The sequence below is a fragment of the Nerophis lumbriciformis genome, linkage group LG16 (genome assembly GCF_033978685.3).
Source record: "Nerophis lumbriciformis linkage group LG16, RoL_Nlum_v2.1, whole genome shotgun sequence".
Classification (NCBI taxonomy): Eukaryota; Metazoa; Chordata; class Actinopteri; order Syngnathiformes; family Syngnathidae; genus Nerophis; species Nerophis lumbriciformis.
Window position 1 is genome coordinate 6,234,842 of NC_084563.2, and position 20,654 is coordinate 6,255,495.

At 42.3% G+C, this 20,654-nt stretch overlaps 1 protein-coding gene across 2 annotated transcripts in view; it reads right to left on the reverse strand.

Moving 5' to 3' along the window:
* Positions 1-20,654, reverse strand: part of slc44a1b (solute carrier family 44 member 1b) — a 36,662-nt gene that overhangs the window by 15,565 nt on the left and 443 nt on the right. Inside the window, exons 1-11 of one of the 2 annotated variants that reach the window (XM_061976553.2) lie at positions 17,467-17,606; positions 17,195-17,284; positions 15,568-15,710; positions 12,054-12,190; positions 8,722-8,815; positions 7,070-7,239; positions 6,912-7,001; positions 6,705-6,853; positions 6,456-6,642; positions 727-895; positions 507-663 (exon numbers count right to left, since the gene is read on the reverse strand). In XM_061976553.2, the coding sequence (XP_061832537.1) occupies positions 507-663; positions 727-895; positions 6,456-6,642; positions 6,705-6,853; positions 6,912-7,001; positions 7,070-7,239; positions 8,722-8,815; positions 12,054-12,190; positions 15,568-15,710; positions 17,195-17,284; positions 17,467-17,577 (1,497 nt within the window). In that variant the 5' untranslated portion in view covers positions 17,578-17,606. Of the gene's footprint in view, positions 1-506; positions 664-726; positions 896-6,455; positions 6,643-6,704; positions 6,854-6,911; positions 7,002-7,069; positions 7,240-8,721; positions 8,816-12,053; positions 12,191-15,567; positions 15,711-17,194; positions 17,285-17,466; positions 17,607-20,654 lie in introns of those variants that run through there. The other variant, XM_061976552.1, reaches the window with a different exon arrangement.

Sequence of the window (20,654 nt, forward strand, 5' to 3'; positions counted from 1 at the left end):
CTTGCTCTTAGCTGACTACAACCCTCGCCCCGTTCCATCACACTACCTTGCTCTTAGCTGACTACAACCCTCGCCCCGTTCCATCGTGCTACCTTGCCCTTAGCTGACTACAACCCTCGCCCCGTTCCATCACGCTACCTTGCCCTTAGCTTACTACAACCCTCGCCCCGTTCCATCACGCTACCTTGCCCTTAGCTGACTACAACCCTCGCCCCGTTCCATCGTGCTACCTTGACCTTAGCTGACTGCAACCCTCGCCCCGTTCCATCACGCTACCTTGCCCTTAGCTGACTACAACCCTCGCCCCGTTCCATCACGCTACCTTGCCCTTAGCTGACTACAACCCTCGCCCCGTTCCATCACGCTACCTTGCCCTTAGCTGACTACAACCCTCGCCCCGTTCCATCACGCTACCTTGCCCTTAGCTGACTACAACCCTCGCCCCGTTCCATCACGCTACCTTGCCCTTAGCTGACTACAACCCTCGCCCCGTTCCATCACGCTACCTTGCCCTTCAGCTGCCTGCTGACGTAGATGAGCATCAGTCGAGGGACCTTCACCAGCGTGATGATGAAGGAGCCTTTGGCCACCGTGCCCACGTGGTACCTGAGCAGCCTCAGAGCGGCGCGCACGATGGGCCACGCAGGAAGTCGCTTCTTGTCCCTGCGGACACCACACCTGGCCGTCAGCACACCTGCGTGCGCTCGTACCTGCGCCTGAACGCACCTGGTGAAGTAGTAGGTGACCACCGCCCCCGCCACCGTCATCTGCTGGCACGCCAGGATGAACTCTGTGATCCACACCAGACCCACAGCGTGGTACCAGGTCAGGTACTCCAGAGGCCCCGTCAGACGGAACTCCGTCAGGCCCGTCTCCTCGTTGTGGACCGGCTCTCCTGCACATGTCAAACACCGCATCAGCAGCAACTCCTACAGTCACGTTGCCATGGAGACAACTCTCCCAGCCAATCAGATCGCAACTTGTGACCTCAATGGCGGAACTGAAAAATCATTATTTTATAATAGCATTTAGAACAAATTAGCATGCTAAGACCCTCTGCTAATTCAGCAACCGTATACCACAAAGTCATATAACTTGGTACTGTTAGCATTATATTGCTTATATTAGCGTGCTAACTTTTTTAGCCAATTTTACCACCGTACAGCACATAGTCATATAAGTTAGTACGTGACATATGTTAACTGTTAGCATGATAACTTTAAAATGATAGCATGTCAACGTTAGCATGATAGAATGCTAACATTAGCACGCTATCAACCAATTTTACAGCTCAGAGTCATAGCTAAGTAGGTTATATATGCTAACTGTTAGTATGATAGCATGCTAGCATTAGCATGCTAACTTTTTCAGCCAAATGTACAGCTCAGAGTCATAACTAAGTAGGTGCTATATGCTAACTGTTAGTATGATAGCATGCTAACATTAGCTTGCTAACTTTTACAGCAAATTTTACAGCTCAGAGTCATAACTAAGTGGGTGATATATGCTAACTTTTAGTATGATAGCATGCTAACATTAGCATGCTAACTTTGTTATTAAATTTTGCCATTGTACACAGTCAGATAATTTGGTATGGGACATTTGCGAACATGCTAACTTTTTTAGCCAATTCTGCCGCCGTACAGCACTTTTAACTTACTGTTAGCATCTAATTTAACATGACAGCATGTTAATGTTAGCATACGAGAATGCAAACATTAGTGTGCTAACTTTTTGAGCCAAATTTACAGCTCAGAGTCATAACTAAGTAGGTGCTATATGCTAACTGTTAGTATGATAGCATGCTAACATTAGCTTGCTAACTTTTTCAGCAACTTTTACAGCTCAGAGTCATAACTAAGTGGGTGATATATGCTAACTTTTAGTATGATAGCATGCTTACATTAGCTTGCTAACTTTGTTATTAAATTTTGCCATTGTACACAGTCAGATAATTTGGTACAGGACATATGCGAACATGCTAACTTTTTTAGCCAATTCTGCCGCCGTACAGCACTTTTAACTTACTGTTAGCATCTAATTTAACATGACAGCATGTTAATGTTAGCATACAAGAATGCTAACATTAGTGTGCTAACTTTTTGAGCCAATTTTACAGTTCAGAGTCATAACTAAGTAGGTGATATATGCTAACTGTTAGTATGATAGCATGCTAGCATTAGCATGCTAACTTTTTCAGCCAAATGTACAGCTCAGAGTCATAACTAAGTAGGTGCTATATGCTAACTGTTAGTATGATAGCATGCTAACATTAGCTTGCTAACTTTTTCAGCAAATTTTACAGCTCAGAGTCATAACTAAGTGGGTGATGTATGCTAACTTTTAGTATGATAGCATGCTTACATTAGCTTGCTAACTTTGTTATTAAATTTTGCCATTGTACACAGTCAGATAATTTGGTATGGGACATATGCGAACATGCTAACTTTTTTAGACAGCACTTTTAACTTACTGTTAGCATCTAATTTAACATGACAGCATGTTAATGTTAGCATACAAGAATGCTAACATTAGTGTGCTAACTTTTTGAGCCAATTTTACAGTTCAGAGTCATAACTAAGTAGGTGATATATGCTAACTGTTAGTATGATAGCATGCTATCATTAGCATGCTAACTTTTTCAGCCAAATTCACAGCTCAGAGTCATAACTAAGTAGGTGCTGTATGCTAACTGTTAGTATGATAGCATGCTAACATTAGCTTGCTAACTTTTTCAGCAAATTTTACAGCTCAGAGTCATAACTAAGTGGGTGATGTATGCTAACTTTTAGTATGATAGCATGCTTACATTAGCTTGCTAACTTTGTTATTAAATTTTGCCATTGTACACAGTCAGATAATTTGGTATGGGACATATGCGAACATGCTAACTTTTTTAGACAGCACTTTTAACTTACTGTTAGCATCTAATTTAACATGACAGCATGTTAATGTTAGCATACGAGAATGCTAACATTAGTGTGCTAACTTTTTGAGCCAATTTTACAGTTCAGAGTCATAACTAAATAGGTGATATATGCTGTTAGTATAGTAGCTTGCTAACTATTTTAGCCAGTTTCGCCGCTGTACAGCACAGAGTCATATAACTTGGTACGGGAAATATGTTAACTGTTAGCAGGGGCGGAGTTTTCTACTGATCACCACCTGGTGGTGAGTTGGCTGCGATGGTGGGGGAGGATGCCGGACAGACCTGGCAGACCCAAACGCATTCTGAGGGTCTACTGGGAACGTCTAGCAGAGTCTCCTGTCAGAGAGAGTTTCAATTCCCACCTCCGGAAGAACTTTGAACATGTCACGAGGGAGGTGCTGGACATTGAGTCCGAGTGGACGATGTTCCGCACCTCTATTGTTGAGGCGGCTGATTGGAGTTGTGGCCGCAAGGTGGTTGGTGCCTGTCGTGGCGGTAATCCTAAAAGCTGCTGGTGGACACTGGCGGTGAGGGATGCTGTCAAGCTGAAGAAAGAGTCCTATAGGGTCCTTTTGGCTCGTAGGACTCCGGAGGCAGCAGACAGGTACCGACAGGCCAAGCGATGTGCAGCTTCAGCGGTTGCGGAGGAAAAAACTCGGACATGGGAGGAGTTCGGGGAAGCCATGGAAAACGACTTCCGGACGGCTTCGAAGCGATTCTGGACCACCATCCACCGCCTCAGGAAGGGGAAGCAGTGCACTGTCAACACCGTGTATGGTGAGGATGGTGTTCTGCTGACCTCGACTGCAGATGTTGTGGATCGGTGGAGGGAATACTTCGAAGACCTCCTAAATCCTACCAGCACGTCTTCCTATGAGGAAGCAGTGCCTGGGGAATCTGTGGTGGGCTCTCCTATTTCTGGGGCTGAGGTTGCCGAGGTAGTTAAAAAGCTACACGGTGGCAAGGCCCGGGGGGTGGATGAGAGCCGCCCGGAGTTCCTTAAGGCTCTGGATGCTGTGAGGCTGTCTTGGTTGACAAGACTCTGCAACATCGCATGGACATCTGGGACGGTAACTCTGGATTGGCAGACCGGGGTGGTGGTTCCTCTCTTCAAGAAGCGTTACCGGAGGGTGTGTTCCAACTATCGTGGGATCACACTCCTCAGTCTTCCCAGTAAGGTCTATTCAGGTGCATTGGAGAGGAGGCTACGCTGGATAATCGAACCTCGGATTCAGGAGGAACAGTGTGGTTTTCGTCCTGGTCGTGGAACTGTGGACCAGCTCTATACTCTCGGCAGGGTCCCTGAGGGTGCATGGGAGTTTGCCCAACCAGTCTATGTGCTTTGTGGACTTGGAGAAGGCATTTGACCGTGTCCCTCGGGAAGTCCAGTGGAGAGTGCTCAGAGGACTGATCCCTGTATGATCAGTGTCAGAGCTTGGTCCGCATTGCCGTTTACAGTGCGGGTTGGACTCTACCAAGGCTGCCCTTTGTCACCGATTCTGTTCATAACTTTTATTAACAGAATTTCTAGGCGCAGTCAGGGCGTTGAGGAGATCCGGTTTGGTGGCTGCAGGATTAGGTTTCTGCTTTTTGCAGATGCTGTGGCCAGGATCTTCAGCTCTCATTGCATCGGTTTGCAGCCGAGTGTGAAGCGACTGGGATGAGAATCAGCACCTCCAAGTCCGAGTCCATGGTTCTCGCCCGGAAAAGGGTTGAGTGCCATCTCCGGGATGGGGAAGAGATTTTTCTCCATGTGGAGGAGTTCAAGTACTTCGAAGTCTTGTTCACGAGTGAGGGAATAGTGGATCGTGAGATCAACAGGCGGATCGGTGCGGCGTTTTCAGTAACGTGGACGTTGTATCGATCCGTTGTGGGGAAAAAGGAGCTGAGCTCACCTATGGTCATGATCCTTGGGTTATGACCGAAAGGACAAGATCCCGGGTACAAGCGCCCGAAATGAGTTTCCTCCGCCGGGTGGCGGGGCGCTCCCTTAGAGATAGGGTGAGAACCTCTGCCATCCCTGAGGAGCTCAAAATAAAGCCGGTGCTCCTCCACATGGAGAGGAGCCAGATGAGGTGGTTCGGGCATCTGGTCAGGATGCCACCCGAACGCCTCCCTAGGGAGACCCCACCTCGGATAAGCGGGAGAAGATGGATGGATGGATGAATAGATTTAACATAAAAGCATGTTAACATCCATCCATCCATCCATCTTCTTCCGCTTATCCGAGGTCGGGTCGCGGGGGCAGCAGCTTAAGCAGGGAAGCCCAGACTTCCCTCTCCCCAGCCACTTCGTCCAGCTCCTCCCGGGGGATCCCGAGGCGTTCCCAGGCCAGCCGGGAGAGATAGTCTTCCCAGCGTGTCCTGGGTCTTCCCCGTGGCCTCCTACAGGTCGGACGTGCCCGAAACACCTTCCTAGGGAGGCGTTCGGGTGGCATCCTGACCAGATGCCCGAACCACCTCATCTGGCTCCTCTCGATGTGGAGGAGCAGCGGCTTTACTTTGAGCTCCCCCCGAATGACAGAGCTTCTCACCCTATCTCTAAGGGAGAGCCCCACCACTCGGCGGAGGAAACTCATTTCGGCCGCTTGTACCCGTGATCTTGTTCTTTCGGTCATGACCCAAAGCTCATGACCATAGGTGAGGATGGGAACGTAGATCGACTGGTAAATCGAGAGCTTTGCCTTCCGGCTCAGCTCCTTCTTCACCACAACGGATCGATACAGCGTCCCCATTACTGAAGACGCTGCACCGATCCGCCTGTCGATCTCACGATCCACTCTTCCCCCACTCGTGAACAAGACTCCGAGGTACTTGAACTCCTCCACTTGGGGCAAGATCTCCTCCCCAACCCGGAGATGGCACTCCACCCTTTTCCGGGAGAGAACCATGGACTCGGACTTGGTGGTGCTGATCCCCATCCCAGTCACTTCACACTCGGCTGCGAACCGATCCAGTGAGAGCTGAACATCTTGGCCGGAGGAAGCCATCAGGACCACATCATCTGCAAATAGCAGAGACCTAATCCTGCAGCCACCAAACCAGATACCCTCAACGCCCTGACTGCGCCTAGAAATTCTGTCCATAAAGGTTATGAACAGAATCATTAGCATGATAAAATGCTAACATTAGCATGGTAACTTTTTCATCTCATTTTACCACTGTATAGCTCAGAGTCATAACTATGTAGGTGATATATGCTAACTGTTAGTATAATAACATGCTAACATTAGCATGCTAACTTTTTAATCCAATTTTGCTGCCGTATACCTCAGTCAAATAACATGGTACGTGAGACATGTTAACTGTTAGCATGCTAGCATAAGCATGATAGCGTTTTGAGTTAATTTTGCATGTCTCCTCATATAACTTGTCCATTCTAACCGTTAGCATGCTAATATTAGCATTTCAGTTGAATTGGCCCATTCTGGGTTGCAGGCAGTGCGGTCATGTAATTTGCATAATTGGCCATGCCGCATGGAGGCAGAGCAGGATAAGGGACAGGAGGTCGGCGGGTAGCGACGCACCGCTAGTTCCCAGGAAGAGCAGGACCAGGACCCAGTAGAGCCAGAAGATGAGCAGCAGCAGGAAGGTGATGAAGGGCTGGAGGGTGAGGAGCGGCAGGTGGATGAAGACTTTTCCCGCCACGTGGAACAGAGCGATGGCCAACGCCACTCGCTTCCTCATGAAGAGCATCAGCAGCAGCAAGATGACCTGCAACCTCAACGTTTGTCAGGACTTCAGAATAAAAGCACCGGTTGTTTACTGGGACCTACGGTGAAGACGCTGGCGGCGATGGCGTAGACCAGCAGCGTCTGGTTCCCGTCTGGCCTCGACTCCTCCTCCTCCTCCGTCACCTTTGTGTGGGTGTCGTTGCCGTGGAGACGGTGGTCCACGTAGAACCACCACAGCACGCCGGTACCGCCTGAGACGGGATGACATTTCACGCTCTTGTTTTGAAAACAAGGCGGGAGTGAGCTCACCTAGAGAAGCCAGGACCGCCAAGGACGTGAGGATCCAGACCAGGACGGCCGAGATGTAGCGAATGATCACCATGAGGATCATGGACAGCACTGAGACCAAGAAAATGGCGGGTCAAGCTCTGGCATTTTCACAATAAGAGCGCCCCGTCCTAACTCACCGAGCGCCAGAAGGCAAAGTCCCACGATGACTTCTTTACTGGCCGCCACGCCGGCGATGACTCGGTGCAGGAAGGAGTCGTCGCTGACGAAGGTGACCACGGCCTGGGCGAACTTGGTGTAGCACGCCAAGTCCAGCGGCGTGCAGCGGTTGAAGAGCGGCAGAGGCTTGCTGCGGGGGACACACCAAAGTTTAGAGGCGGGACACACCAAAGTTTAGAGGCGGGAGAGAGCAAAGTTCAAAGGCGGGTCAAACAAAGTTTAGAGGCGCGACACACAAAGTTTAGAGGCAGGACAAACAAAGTTTAGAGGCGGTACAAACAAAGTTTAGAGGCGCGACACACAAAGTTTAGAGGCAGGACAAACAAAGTTTAGAGGCGGTACAAACAAAGTTTAGAGGCGGGACAAACAAAGTTTAGAGGCGGAACAAACAAAGTTTAGAAGCGGGACAGAGCAAAGTTTAGAGGCTGGACAAAAAGTTTAGAGGCGGGACAAACAAAATTTAGAGGCAGGACAGAGCAAAGTTTAGAGGCGGGACAAACAAAGTTTAGAGGCAGGACAAATAAAGTTTAGAGGCGGGACAGAGCAAAGTTTAGAGGTGGGACGAACAAAGTTTAGAGGCGGGACAAAAAGTTTAGAGAGGGATAAACAAAGATTAGTGGTGGGACAACTAAGTTTAGAGGCAGGACAAACAAAGTTTGGAGGCGGGACAGAGCAAAGTTTAGAGGCGGGACAAACAAAGTTTAGAGGCAGGACAGAGCAAAGTTTAGAGGTGGGACAAACAAAGTTTAGAGGCGGGACAAACAAAGTTTAGAGAGGGACAAACAAAGTTCAGAGAGGGACAAACAAAGTTTAGAGGCAGGACAGAGCAAAGTTTAGAGGTGGGACAAACAAAGTTTAGAGGCGGGACAAACAAAGTTTAGAGAGGGACAAAGTTCAGAGAGGGACAAACAAAGTTTAGAGGCGGGACAAACAAAGTTTAGAGGCGGGACAGAGCAAAGTTTAGAGGCGGGACAAACAAAGTTTAGAGGCGGGGTAAAAAGTTTAGAGAGGGATAAACAAAGATTAGTGGTGGGACAACAGAATATAGAGGCGGGACAAACAAAGTTTAGAGGCGGGACAGAGCAAAGTTTAGAGGTGGGACAAACGAAGTTTAGAGGCGGGACAGAGCAAAGTTTAGAGGTGGGACAAACAAAGTTTAGAGGCGGGACAAAAAAAGTTTAGAGGCGGGACAGAGCAAAGTTTAGAGGTGGGACAAACAAAGTTTAGAGGCGGGACAAACAAAGTTTAGAGAGGGACAGACAAAGTTTAGAGAGGGACAAACAAAGTTTAGAAGCAGGACAAACAAAGTTTAGAGGCGGGACAGTGCAAAGTTTAGAAGCAGGACAAACAAAGTTTAGAGGCGGGACAGTGCAAAGTTTAGAGGTGGGACAAACAAAGTTTAGAGGCGGGACAGAGCAAAGTTTAGAGGTGGGACAAACAAAGTTTAGAGGTGGGACAAACAAAGTTTAGAGAGGGACAAACAAAGTTCAGAGAGGGACAAAAAGTTTAGAGGCGGGACAAACAAAGTTTAGAGGCGGGACAAACAAAGTTAAGAGGCGGGACAAACAAAGCTTAGAGGCGGGACAAAGACCACCTGGGAGACTGGACTCACCTGGGCGGGACAGGGAGCTTGGGACACTTGGAGAACCTCTCGGGCACAGCGGGGTACTTGTGACCAGCGAGCTCGTACGAGCACAACTCCGAACCTGAAAGTCATGTGACCATGTAACCATGACAACGTTTGAAAGAGGGGGGGAACACGTTTAAAATTCTCTGCCAAAGAAGTCTGTACCAATACCAAGTCATTTGTTTTTTGGTGAGTCGAATGATGCGGACCCCTTTGTTACTGGATACTTTCTAACACTGCCTTTAGATGTCAAGGATCATTACCTTGTGTGCTTACCTTTTAGGGTGGTGGAGGTGGCTGGAGCCTATCCCAGCTGCTTTTGGGCAGACGGCAGGTCTTGTTGTGTAAGACTTAAGTGAAATGGTGTGCTTATTGGAGGACATTATGAATGACTTCTTACTCTTGATTTCATTCATATTCAATAATGACTTCCACTTGACAACCTTGTCAATGACATGAAACATGTGTTCATCACAAAGATGATCTTCAAGGCTTTGGTCAGGCTGATTACAAAAATAAATACTCATCAAATATACTGCAAAAGAAGGGACTCATTAAAACTGATGAAAAAATTGACATACAATTATTTAGTGCGAAAACTCTTCAATGAATAATAAGTAGATGATGTGTGAATGTTCCAATGCTGAAGTTGAAGTGAAATGCTGACAGAATGTAGCATGAATGGAAGAATAGTTTCAATGTTGAAGACTTTGAATTTCCAGGAAAACTGGAATTAGGTTTGAAAGTTGGGAAAGTGTTAGTTTGAATGTCCAGGATGAGTGGAATGCGTTGATGTTGGACTGATTGAATAGCTTGAAAAATGTGGGAATTGACCAACTTGGAAAAATGTCCCAGTCATTTCAATGGGAACTTCCTGGAAATTTGGGAAATTTAGGGAAAAGGGGGATTTTTTAGAAAGTGATTAGGAGCATGAATGTCCTGAATTAGCTGAATTGGTTGGTGTTGGCATTGTTTAAATTGGGCAAGAAATGTTGAATTAGTAACAGTTTTTAATTGAGTTTGAATATATCATGTATATATTACATGTTATTATGAATGTTACTAGATACTACATACATACTTACATCATGTATATATTGCATGTTATTATGAATGTTACTACATGACATATATACTTACATCATGTATACATTACATGTTATCATGAATGTTACTAGATACTACATACATACTTACATCATGTATATATTACATGTTATTATGAATGCTACTACATGACATATATACTTACATCATGTATATATTACATGTTATTATGAATGTTACTACATGACGTATATACTTACATCATGTATATATTACATGTTATTATGAATGTTACTACATGACATATATACTTACATCATGTATATATTACATGTTATTATGAATGATACTAGATACTACATACATACTTACATCATGTATATATTGCATGTTATTATGAATGTTACTACATGACATATATACTTAGATCATGTATATATTACATGTTATTATGAATGTTACTAGATACTACATACATACTTACATCATGTATATATTGCATGTTATTATGAATGTTACTACATGACATATATACTTACATCATGTATATATTACATGTTATTATGAATGCTACTACATGACATATATACTTACATCATGTATATATTACATGTTATTATGAATGTTACTACATGACATATATAATTACATCATGTATATATTACATGTTATTATGAATGTTACTACATGGCATATATAATTACATCATGTATATATTACATGTTATTATGAATGTTACTACATGACATATATACTTACATCATGTATATATTACATGTTATTATGAATGTTACTACATGACATATATACTTACATCATGTATATATTACATGTTATCATGAATGTTACTACATGACATATATACTTATATCATGTATATATTACATGTTATTATGAATGTTACTCGATACTACATATATATTTACATCATGCATATATTACATGTTATTATGAATGTTACTACATGACATATATACTTACATCATGTATATATTACATGTTATTATGAATGTTACTACATGACATATATACTTACATCATGTATATATTGCATGTTATTATGAATGTTACTACATGACATATATACTTACATCATGTTTATATTACATGTTATTATGAATGTTACTACATGACATATATACTTACATCATGTATATATTACATGTTATTATGAATGTTACTACATGACATATATACTTACATCATGTATATATTACATGTTATTATGAATGTTGCTACAGGACATATATACTTACATCATGTATACATTACATGTTATTATGAATGTTACTACATGACATATATACTTACATCATGTATATATCACATGTTATTATGAATGTTACTAGATACTACATATATACTTACATCATGTATATACTACATGTTATTATGAATGCTACTACATGACATGTATACTTACATCATGTATATATTACATGTTATTATGAATGTTACTACATGACATATATACTTACATCATGTATATATTACATGTTATTATGAATGTTACTACATGACATATATACTTACATCATGTTTATATTACATGTTATTATGAATGTTACTACATGACATATATACTTACATCATGTATATATTACATGTTATTATGAATGTTACTAGATACTACATACATACTTACATCATGTATATATTGCATGTTATTATGAATGTTACTACATGACATATATACTTACATCATGTTTATATTACATGTTATTATGAATGTTACTACATGACATATATACTTACATCATGTATATATTACATGTTATTATGAATGCTACTACATGACATATATACTTACATCATGTATATATTACATGTTATCATGAATGTTACTAGATACTACATACATACTTACATCATGTATATATTACGTTATTATGAATGCTACTACATGACATATATACTTACATCATGTATATATTACATGTTATCATGAATGTTACTAGATACTACATACATACTTACATCATGTATATATTACATGTTATTATGAATGCTACTACATGACATATATACTTACATCATGTATATATTACATGTTATTATGAATGTTACTACATGATATATATACTTACATCATGTATATATTACATGTTATTATGAATGTTGTGATATTTGAAGGTGATGTGGTGATATTTGAAGGTGATGTGGTGAAGGACGACTGTCAGTACTTTATGAGCACAACTCCATGATAACAATAATAACGATATAGCGTGATGTGGTTTTATTCCTACTGGACATGATGAATGCACGCTCACCGTTGACCATGGCAAACCTCTTCAGGTCCTGGTAGGTGTGGAGGACTTCAGGAGGACACAGGGACACGCACAACGCCAGCGACTTGATCTTCCTCTGAACGATGTCGATGTTGCAAGGATCCAAGAAGAAGACAAACCTGGCAGGAACACAAGTCCACTCACACATCACATTATGTCATCACATCTGTTTATGTGGCCCTGGAAATAATAGGCCTCAATCCATTTTTGTAAAAAAACAACAACCATACATTTTAGGGTAATAAAGAAAAAAAACGGAATTTTACCGTAAAACAACAACTGTGGTACAGTAATCCAATGTCAAAACAACTGTTGATTTTACCGTAAACAACTAACAGCTGATTTGCCAGAATTGTGCCGTAAACAAACATTTTTTTTAGTTTGCTGTAAACCACCGTTCATTTTTCCAGTAAAACTTTGTTTCTGAGTATAAAAACAGTGGCACTGTTTTTGCATTTACAATGTGAAAACAACTGTAGATTTTACAGTAACCTGCTCAGTGGCCGAGTGGTGAGAGTGTCCGCCCTGAGATGGGTAGGTTGTGAGTTCGAACCCCTGGCCGAGTCATACCAAAGACTATAAAAATGGGAGCCATTGCCTCCCTGCTTGGCACTCAGCATCAAGGCTTGGAATTGGGGGTTAAATCAACAAAAATTATTCCTGGGCGCAGCCACCGCTGCTGCTCACTGCTCCCCTCACCTCCCAGGGGGTGATCAAGGGTGATGAGTCAAATGCAGAGGACAAATTTCACCACACCTAGTGTGTGTGTGACAATCATTGGTACTTTAACTTTAAAATCTCTGGTAAAAAAAAAAGAAAAAGAACTGTGGTATTGTTTTTCCATTTAGACTCATTTTACCGTAAAAAACAGTGCTACCGTTTTTTTCAGTTTCCAGTAATATTTTACCGTAAAACTCTGGCAACTGAACTGCCAGTTTTTTTACCCTAAAAAACAGTAATATATATATATATATATATATTTTTTTTTTAATTACAGTAATATGCTGAAAAAAACAAAACATTTACGGTCAAAATTTGGCAACTGACCTGACGTTGGTTTTTTTTTTACCGTAAAAGCTACAAATGTTATTTGGAGGTGGAAGAAAGTAATAATAATATCAAAAGTAAAAGAAGAAGAATATCTAAAGTATGATGTGAAATGACTACTCGAACTCCACAAACAAACTAAAAGTGTTTTACTCACACACAAATATTCACTAGTCAAACTATTTTCTCCAAGTTCAAACTTCTGCGATCCACTCTCTCATAGCAGCGTCATTGACACTCTGCTACCACAGTGAGTCCCTCATTGACACTCTGCTACCACAGTGAGTCCGTCATTGACACTCTGTTACCACAGTGAGTCCCTCATTGACACTCTGCTACCACAGTGAGTCCGTCATTGACACTCTGCTACCACAGTTAGTCCATCATTGACACTCTGCTACCACAGTGAGTCCGTCATTGACACTCTGCTACCACAGTGAGTCCATCATTGACACTCTGCTACCACAGTGAGTCCGTCATTGACACTCTGCTACCACAGTGAGTCCATCATTGACACTCTGCTACCACAGTGAGTCCATCATTGACACTCTGCTACCACAGTGAGTCCGTCATTGACACTCTGCTACCACAGTGAGTCCATCATTGACACTCTGCTACCACAGTGAGTCCATCATTGACACTCTGCTACCACAGTGAGTCCGTCATTGACACTCTGCTACCACAGTGAGTCCATCATTGACACTCTGCTACCACAGTGAGTCCGTCATTGACACTCTGCTACCACAGTGAGTCCATCATTGACACTCTGCTACCACAGTGAGTCCGTCATTGACACTCTGCTACCACAGTGAGTCCATCATTGACACTCTGCTACCACAGTGGGTCCGTCATTGACACTCTGCTACCACAGTTGGTATGTGCGCATGGTGCCGTCCGCCAAAAATAACAAAGAGAAAGAAGCAGGCTGGGGACTAAAATGACGGACAGAAGAGAGCTAGAATATTCATGACTTAGTTTCCCCTTCAAGTGTGGAATATTCCTGACTAAATTCTTACTTGCCAATATTTTTATGCACATTTTGGCAGTCATTTCATTCATTTACACATGAATATGCATGTCCAATATTACTGTTACACCTTACATGTGAATAGCAGATCAATCAAACCGGATCAATGAAACCAGATCAATGAAACTGGATCAACGAAACCAGATCAATGAAAGCGGATCAACAAAACCGGAACAATGAAACCAGATCAATAAAAGCGGATGAATGAAAGCGGATCAGTGAATGCGGATCAATGAAACCAGATGAATGAAAGCGGATCAATGAAACCAAATCAATGAAACCGGATCAATGAAATCAGATCAATGAAAGCGGATCAATAAAACCGGATCAAATAAAGCGGATCAATGAAAGCGGATCAATAAAACTAGATCAACGAAAGGGGATCAATAAAACTAGATCAATGAAAGCGGATCAATAAAACTAGATCAACGAAAGTGGATCAATAAAACTAGATCAATGAAAGCGGATCAATAAAACCAGATCAATGAAAGCGGATCAATAAAACCAGATCAATGAAAGCGGATCAATAAAACTAGATCAATGAAAGCGGATCAATAAAACTAGATCAATGAAAGCGGATCAATAAAACCGGATTAAATAAAGCGGATCAATGAAAGCGGATCAATAAAATCAGATCAATGAAAGTGGATCAATAAAACTAGATCAACGAAAGTGGATCAATAAAACTAGATCAATGAAAGCGGATCAATAAAATCAGATCAATGAAAGCGGATCAATAAAACTAGATCAACGAAAGTGGATCAATAAAACTAGATCAATGAAAGCGGATCAATAAACTCAGATCAATGTAAGCGGATCAATAAAACCAGATCAATGAAAGCGGATCAATAAAACTAGATCAATGAAAGCGGATCAATAAAACTAGATCAATGAAAGCAGATCAATAAAAACCAGATCAATGAAAGCGGATCAATAAAACTAGATCAACGAAAGTGGATCAATAAAACTAGATCAATGAAAGCAGATCAATAAAACTACATCAATGAAAGCGGATCAATAAAACCAGATCAATGAAAGCGGATCAATAAAACCAGATCAATGAAAGTGGATCAATAAAACTAGATCAACGAAAGTGGATCAATAAAACTAGATCAATGAAAGCGGATCAGAAAAAACCAGATCAATGAAAGCGGATCAATAAAACTAGATCAATGAAAGCAGATCAATAAAACTAGATCAATGAAAGCAGATCAATAAAACTAGATCAATGAAAGCAGATCAATAAAACTAGATCAATGAAAGCAGATCAATAAAACTAGATCAATGAAAGCAGATCAATAAAACTAGATCAATGAAAAGAATGTTGGCATGGCAACCATCACGTGATGAGTCATGGTTTGTTGGAGGGAGTAGAAAACTCCCAGGTCAAGTTGGAGGCGGGTCAAGGCCAATCAGACTCACTTCCTGTCGGTGTGGTCCAGGCCGCTGAGCGGGACCTGGTCCAGGTGCTGGTTGCGGCGGCCGCAGGTGTTGCCGTAGCTGTCGTAGCCCATGACCAGGCGGGCGGCGCCGCCTGTGACCACGGTGTAGGCGCACACGCTCCCCTGGCGGGCACAGGAAGTGGGTTAGCGTGATGTAGCATGACAGGAAGTGTGACGTAGCATGACAGGAAGTGTGATGTAGCATGACAGGAAGTGTGACGTAGCATGACAGGAAGTGTGATGTAGCATGACAGGAAGTGTGACGTAGCATGACAGGAAGTGTGATGTAGCATGACAGGAAGTGTGACGTAACATGACAGGAAGTGTGATGTAGCATGACAGGAAGTGTGACGTAGCACGACAGGAAGTGGGATGTAGCACGACAGGAAGTGGGATGTAGCATGCCAGGAAGTGGATTAATGTGACGTAGCATGACAGGAAGTGTGATGTAGCATGACAGGAAGTGTGATGTAACATGACAGGAAGTGTGATGTAGCATGAGAGGAAGTGTAACGTAGCATGACAGGAAGTGTGATGTAGCACGACAGGAAGTGTGATGTAGCACGACAGGAAGTGTGCTGTAGCATGACAGGAAGTTTGCTGTAGCACGACAGGAAGTGTGATGTAGCATGACAGGAAGTGTGACGTAGCATGACAGGAAGTGTGACGTAGCATGACAGGAAGTGTGATGTAGCATGACAGGAAGTGTGATGTAGCATGACAGGAAGTGTGACGTAGCATGACAGGAAGTGTGATGTAGCATGACAGGAAGTGTGACGTAACATGACAGGAAGTGTGATGTAGCATGACAGGAAGTGTGACGTAGCACGACAGGAAGTGGGATGTAGCACGACAGGAAGTGGGATGTAGCATGCCAGGAAGTGGATTAATGTGACGTAGCATGACAGGAAGTGTGATGTAGCATGACAGGAAGTGTGATGTAACATGACAGGAAGTGTGATGTAGCATGAGAGGAAGTGTAACGTAGCATGACAGGAAGTGTGATGTAGCACGACAGGAAGTGTGATGTAGCACGACAGGAAGTGTGCTGTAGCATGACAGGAAGTTTGCTGTAGCACGACAGGAAGTGTGATGTAGCATGACAGGAAGTGTGACGTAGCATGACAGGAAGTGTGACGTAGCATGACAGGAAGTGTGATGTAGCATGACAGGAAGTGTGACGTAGCATGACAGGAAGTGTGATGTAGCATGACAGGAAGTGTGACATAACATGACAGGAAGTGTGATGTAGCATGACAGGAAGTGTGACGTAGCACGACAGGAAGTGGGATGTAGCACGACAGGAAGTGTGATGTAGCACGACAGGAAGTGTGCTGTAGCATGACAGGAAGTGTGATGTAGCACGACAGGAAGTGTGATGTAGCACGACAGGAAGTGTGCTGTAGCACGACAGGAAGTGTGATGTAGCACGACAGGAAGTGTGATGTAGCACGACAGGAAGTGTGCTGTAGCACGACAGGAAGTGTGAAGTAGCACGACAGGAAGTGTGAAGTAGCACGACAGGAAGTGTGAAGTAGCACGACAGGAAGTGTGAAGTAGCACGACAGGAAGTGTGATGTAGCACGAGAGGAAGTGTGCTGTGTTACCATGCCGACGCAGAAGAGGATGAAGAGCAGGAACCAGGGCAGGTCAGTGCAGCTTCTCTCCTCCATTGGTCTCCATTCTCTCTTTGTCCTCTGCAGCGCGCGCACACACACACACACACACACACACATGCACGCGCACGTTAGCAGGCCCACTCACCGGCCAGGCGGCTAATTGGATGAATTCTTCTTCTAATTGGATTAATTCTCCTTCTAATCACACGTCGGACACTCTGAAGGCGCACGACGACCGAAGCGAACCTTAGCGGACTCACCTCCGCACTCCCGCAGCATCCCATCGCGGGCGGAGGGCGGGCGTGTCGGAGCGAGCAGCCCCGGGCCGTGGAGCCGACAGGCGGGCGGGGAGCCCCGCAGACTGCCCGCATCAACCCAGAACCCGGAGGCCGAATCCGGGTCGGAGCCGGTACCGACGCTCCGTCAGAGCAGTCCGGGCCGGCGTCGCTGCCTCCTCCGCTTTCAGTCGCAAAGGCCGCAGAATGTCGGAGGATTTGTCCGCCACACTTCCTGGTGGGCTGTCAGCGCGGCCGCCATTCATCTCATTGCGCATGCGCAATCCCACCACAACAAAGCCTGCACACCGGCGATGCAGTACTCGACCGGACCGCTGGGGGGGCTTCATCGCAGTCATTTCCATTTTCTATTTACTTTATTCTACTTCTTTTTGGGACTCTCTTCTTGTGTTTCAGCAAACAATTTCCCAATAAAGTTGTTTGAAGGTAACAAACAATTTATACAAACAAAGGAAATGATTAGCTTTTTGCTATAGTTGACAAAGCAAAAGAGTGCAATAGGTAATATTGTAAGTAATTACGTCATTTCATCCGTCATATAATTAAACAAGCTAATGTGAAACAATGTTTCAAAGATATTTCTTAATTTTTTAAATCACTTTTATGATCAATGAAGTTGTTTTAAGTTGAAAAAAAGATGTATATGAAGCAATTTGTGCTATAGTTGACAAAGCAAATGAGTGTAATCACTAACGATGTTTATTATCAAGTCTTTTTATTTGTAAAAATGAATGTTCATGATTTTCAATCATTTAATGACCAATAAAGATGTTTATGTCAAAAAAAAAAAAGATTGTCAATCTATTTGAAGAAACCAGTAGCTTTAAGTCAGTGGTTGTTTTCACTTTTCACTATCATCATTACATACAGTAGTGTAGTAGACCTAAGTAGTCATTAAGTACCACCATAATGACAACATTAAATTATTTATATTAATTAAATCAAAACACACACCAGACTACACACTAGTTACACACACCACACTATACACACCAGACTACAGACTAGTTACACACTAGTTACACACACCACACTACACACACCAGACTACACACTAGTTACACACACCAGACTACACACTAGTTACACACACCACACTACACACTAGTTACACACACCACACTACACACTAGACCTATATTGATACAGTACACCTACTTTGATACTAGACCTATAGTGATACAGTACACCTACTTTGAGACAAGACCTATATTGATACAGTACACCTACTTTGAGACTAGACCTATATTGATACAGTACACCTACTTTGATACTAGACCTATATTGATACAGTACACCTACTTTGATACTAGACCTATATTGATACAGTATATCTACTTTAAGACGAGACCTATATTGATACAGTACACCTACTTTGATACTAGACCTATATTGATACAGTACACCTACTTTGATACTAGACCTATATTGATACAGTACACCTACTTTGAGACTAGACCTATATTGATACAGTACACCTACTTTGATACTAGACCTATAGTGATACAGTACACCTATTTTGATACTAACCTATATTGATACAGTACACCTACTTTGATACTAGACCTATAGTGATACAGTACACCTACTTTGAGACTAGACCTATATTGATACAGTATATCTACTTTAAGACGAGACCTATATTGATACAGTACACCTACTTTGATACTAGACCTATATTGATACAGTACACCTACTTTGATACTAGACCTATATTGATACAGTACACCTACTTTGATACTAGACCTATAGTGATACAGTACACCTACTTTGATACTAGACCTATAGTGATACAGTACACCTACTTTGATACTAGACCTATAGTGATACAGTACACCTACTTTGATACTAGACCTATAGTGATACAGTACATCTACTTTGATACTCGACCTATAGTGATACAGTACACCTATACTAGACCTATATTGATACAGTATATCTACTTTGATACTAGACCTATATTGATACAGTATACCTACTTTGAGACTAGACCTATATTGATACAGTATATGTACTTTAAGACAAGACCTATAGTGATACAGTACACCTACTTTGATACTAGACCTATAGTGATACAGTACACCTACTTTGAGACTAGACCTATATTGATACAGTATATCTACTTTAAGACGAGACCTATATTGATACAGTACACCTACTTTGATACTAGACCTATATTGATACAGTACACCTACTTTGAGACTAGACCTATATTGATACAGTACACCTACTTTGATACTAGACCTATAGTGATACAGTACACCTATTTTGATACTAACCTATATTGATACAGTACACCTACTTTGATACTAGACCTATAGTGATACAGTACACCTACTTTGAGACTAGACCTATATTGATACAGTATATCTACTTTAAGACGAGACCTATATTGATACAGTACACCTACTTTGATACTAGACCTATATTGATACAGTACACCTACTTTGATACTAGACCTATATTGATACAGTACACCTACTTTGATACTAGACCTATAGTGATACAGTACACCTACTTTGATACTAGACCTATAGTGATACGGTACACCTACTTTGATACTAGACCTATAGTGATACAGTACACCTACTTTGATACTAGACCTATAGTGATACAGTACACCTACTTTGATACTAGACCTATAGTGATACAGTACATCTACTTTGATACTCGACCTATAGTGATACAGTACACCTATACTAGACCTATATTGATACAGTATATCTACTTTGATACTAGACTTATATTGATACAGTATACCTACTTTGAGACTAGCCCTATATTGATACAGTATATGTACTTTAAGACAAGACCTATAGTGATACAGTACACCTACTTTGATACTAGACCTATAGTGATACAGTACACCTACTTTGATACTAGACCTATATTGATACAGTACATCTAATTTGAGACTAGACCTATATTGATACAGTACACCTACTTTGATACTAGACCTATAGTGATACAGTACACCTACTTTGAGACAAGACCTATATTGATACAGTACACCTACTTTGATACTAGACCTATATTGATACAGTACATCTAATTTGAGACTAGACCTATATTGATACAGTACACCTACTTTGATACTAGACCTATAGTGATACAGTACACCTACTTTGAGACAAGACCTATATTGATACAGT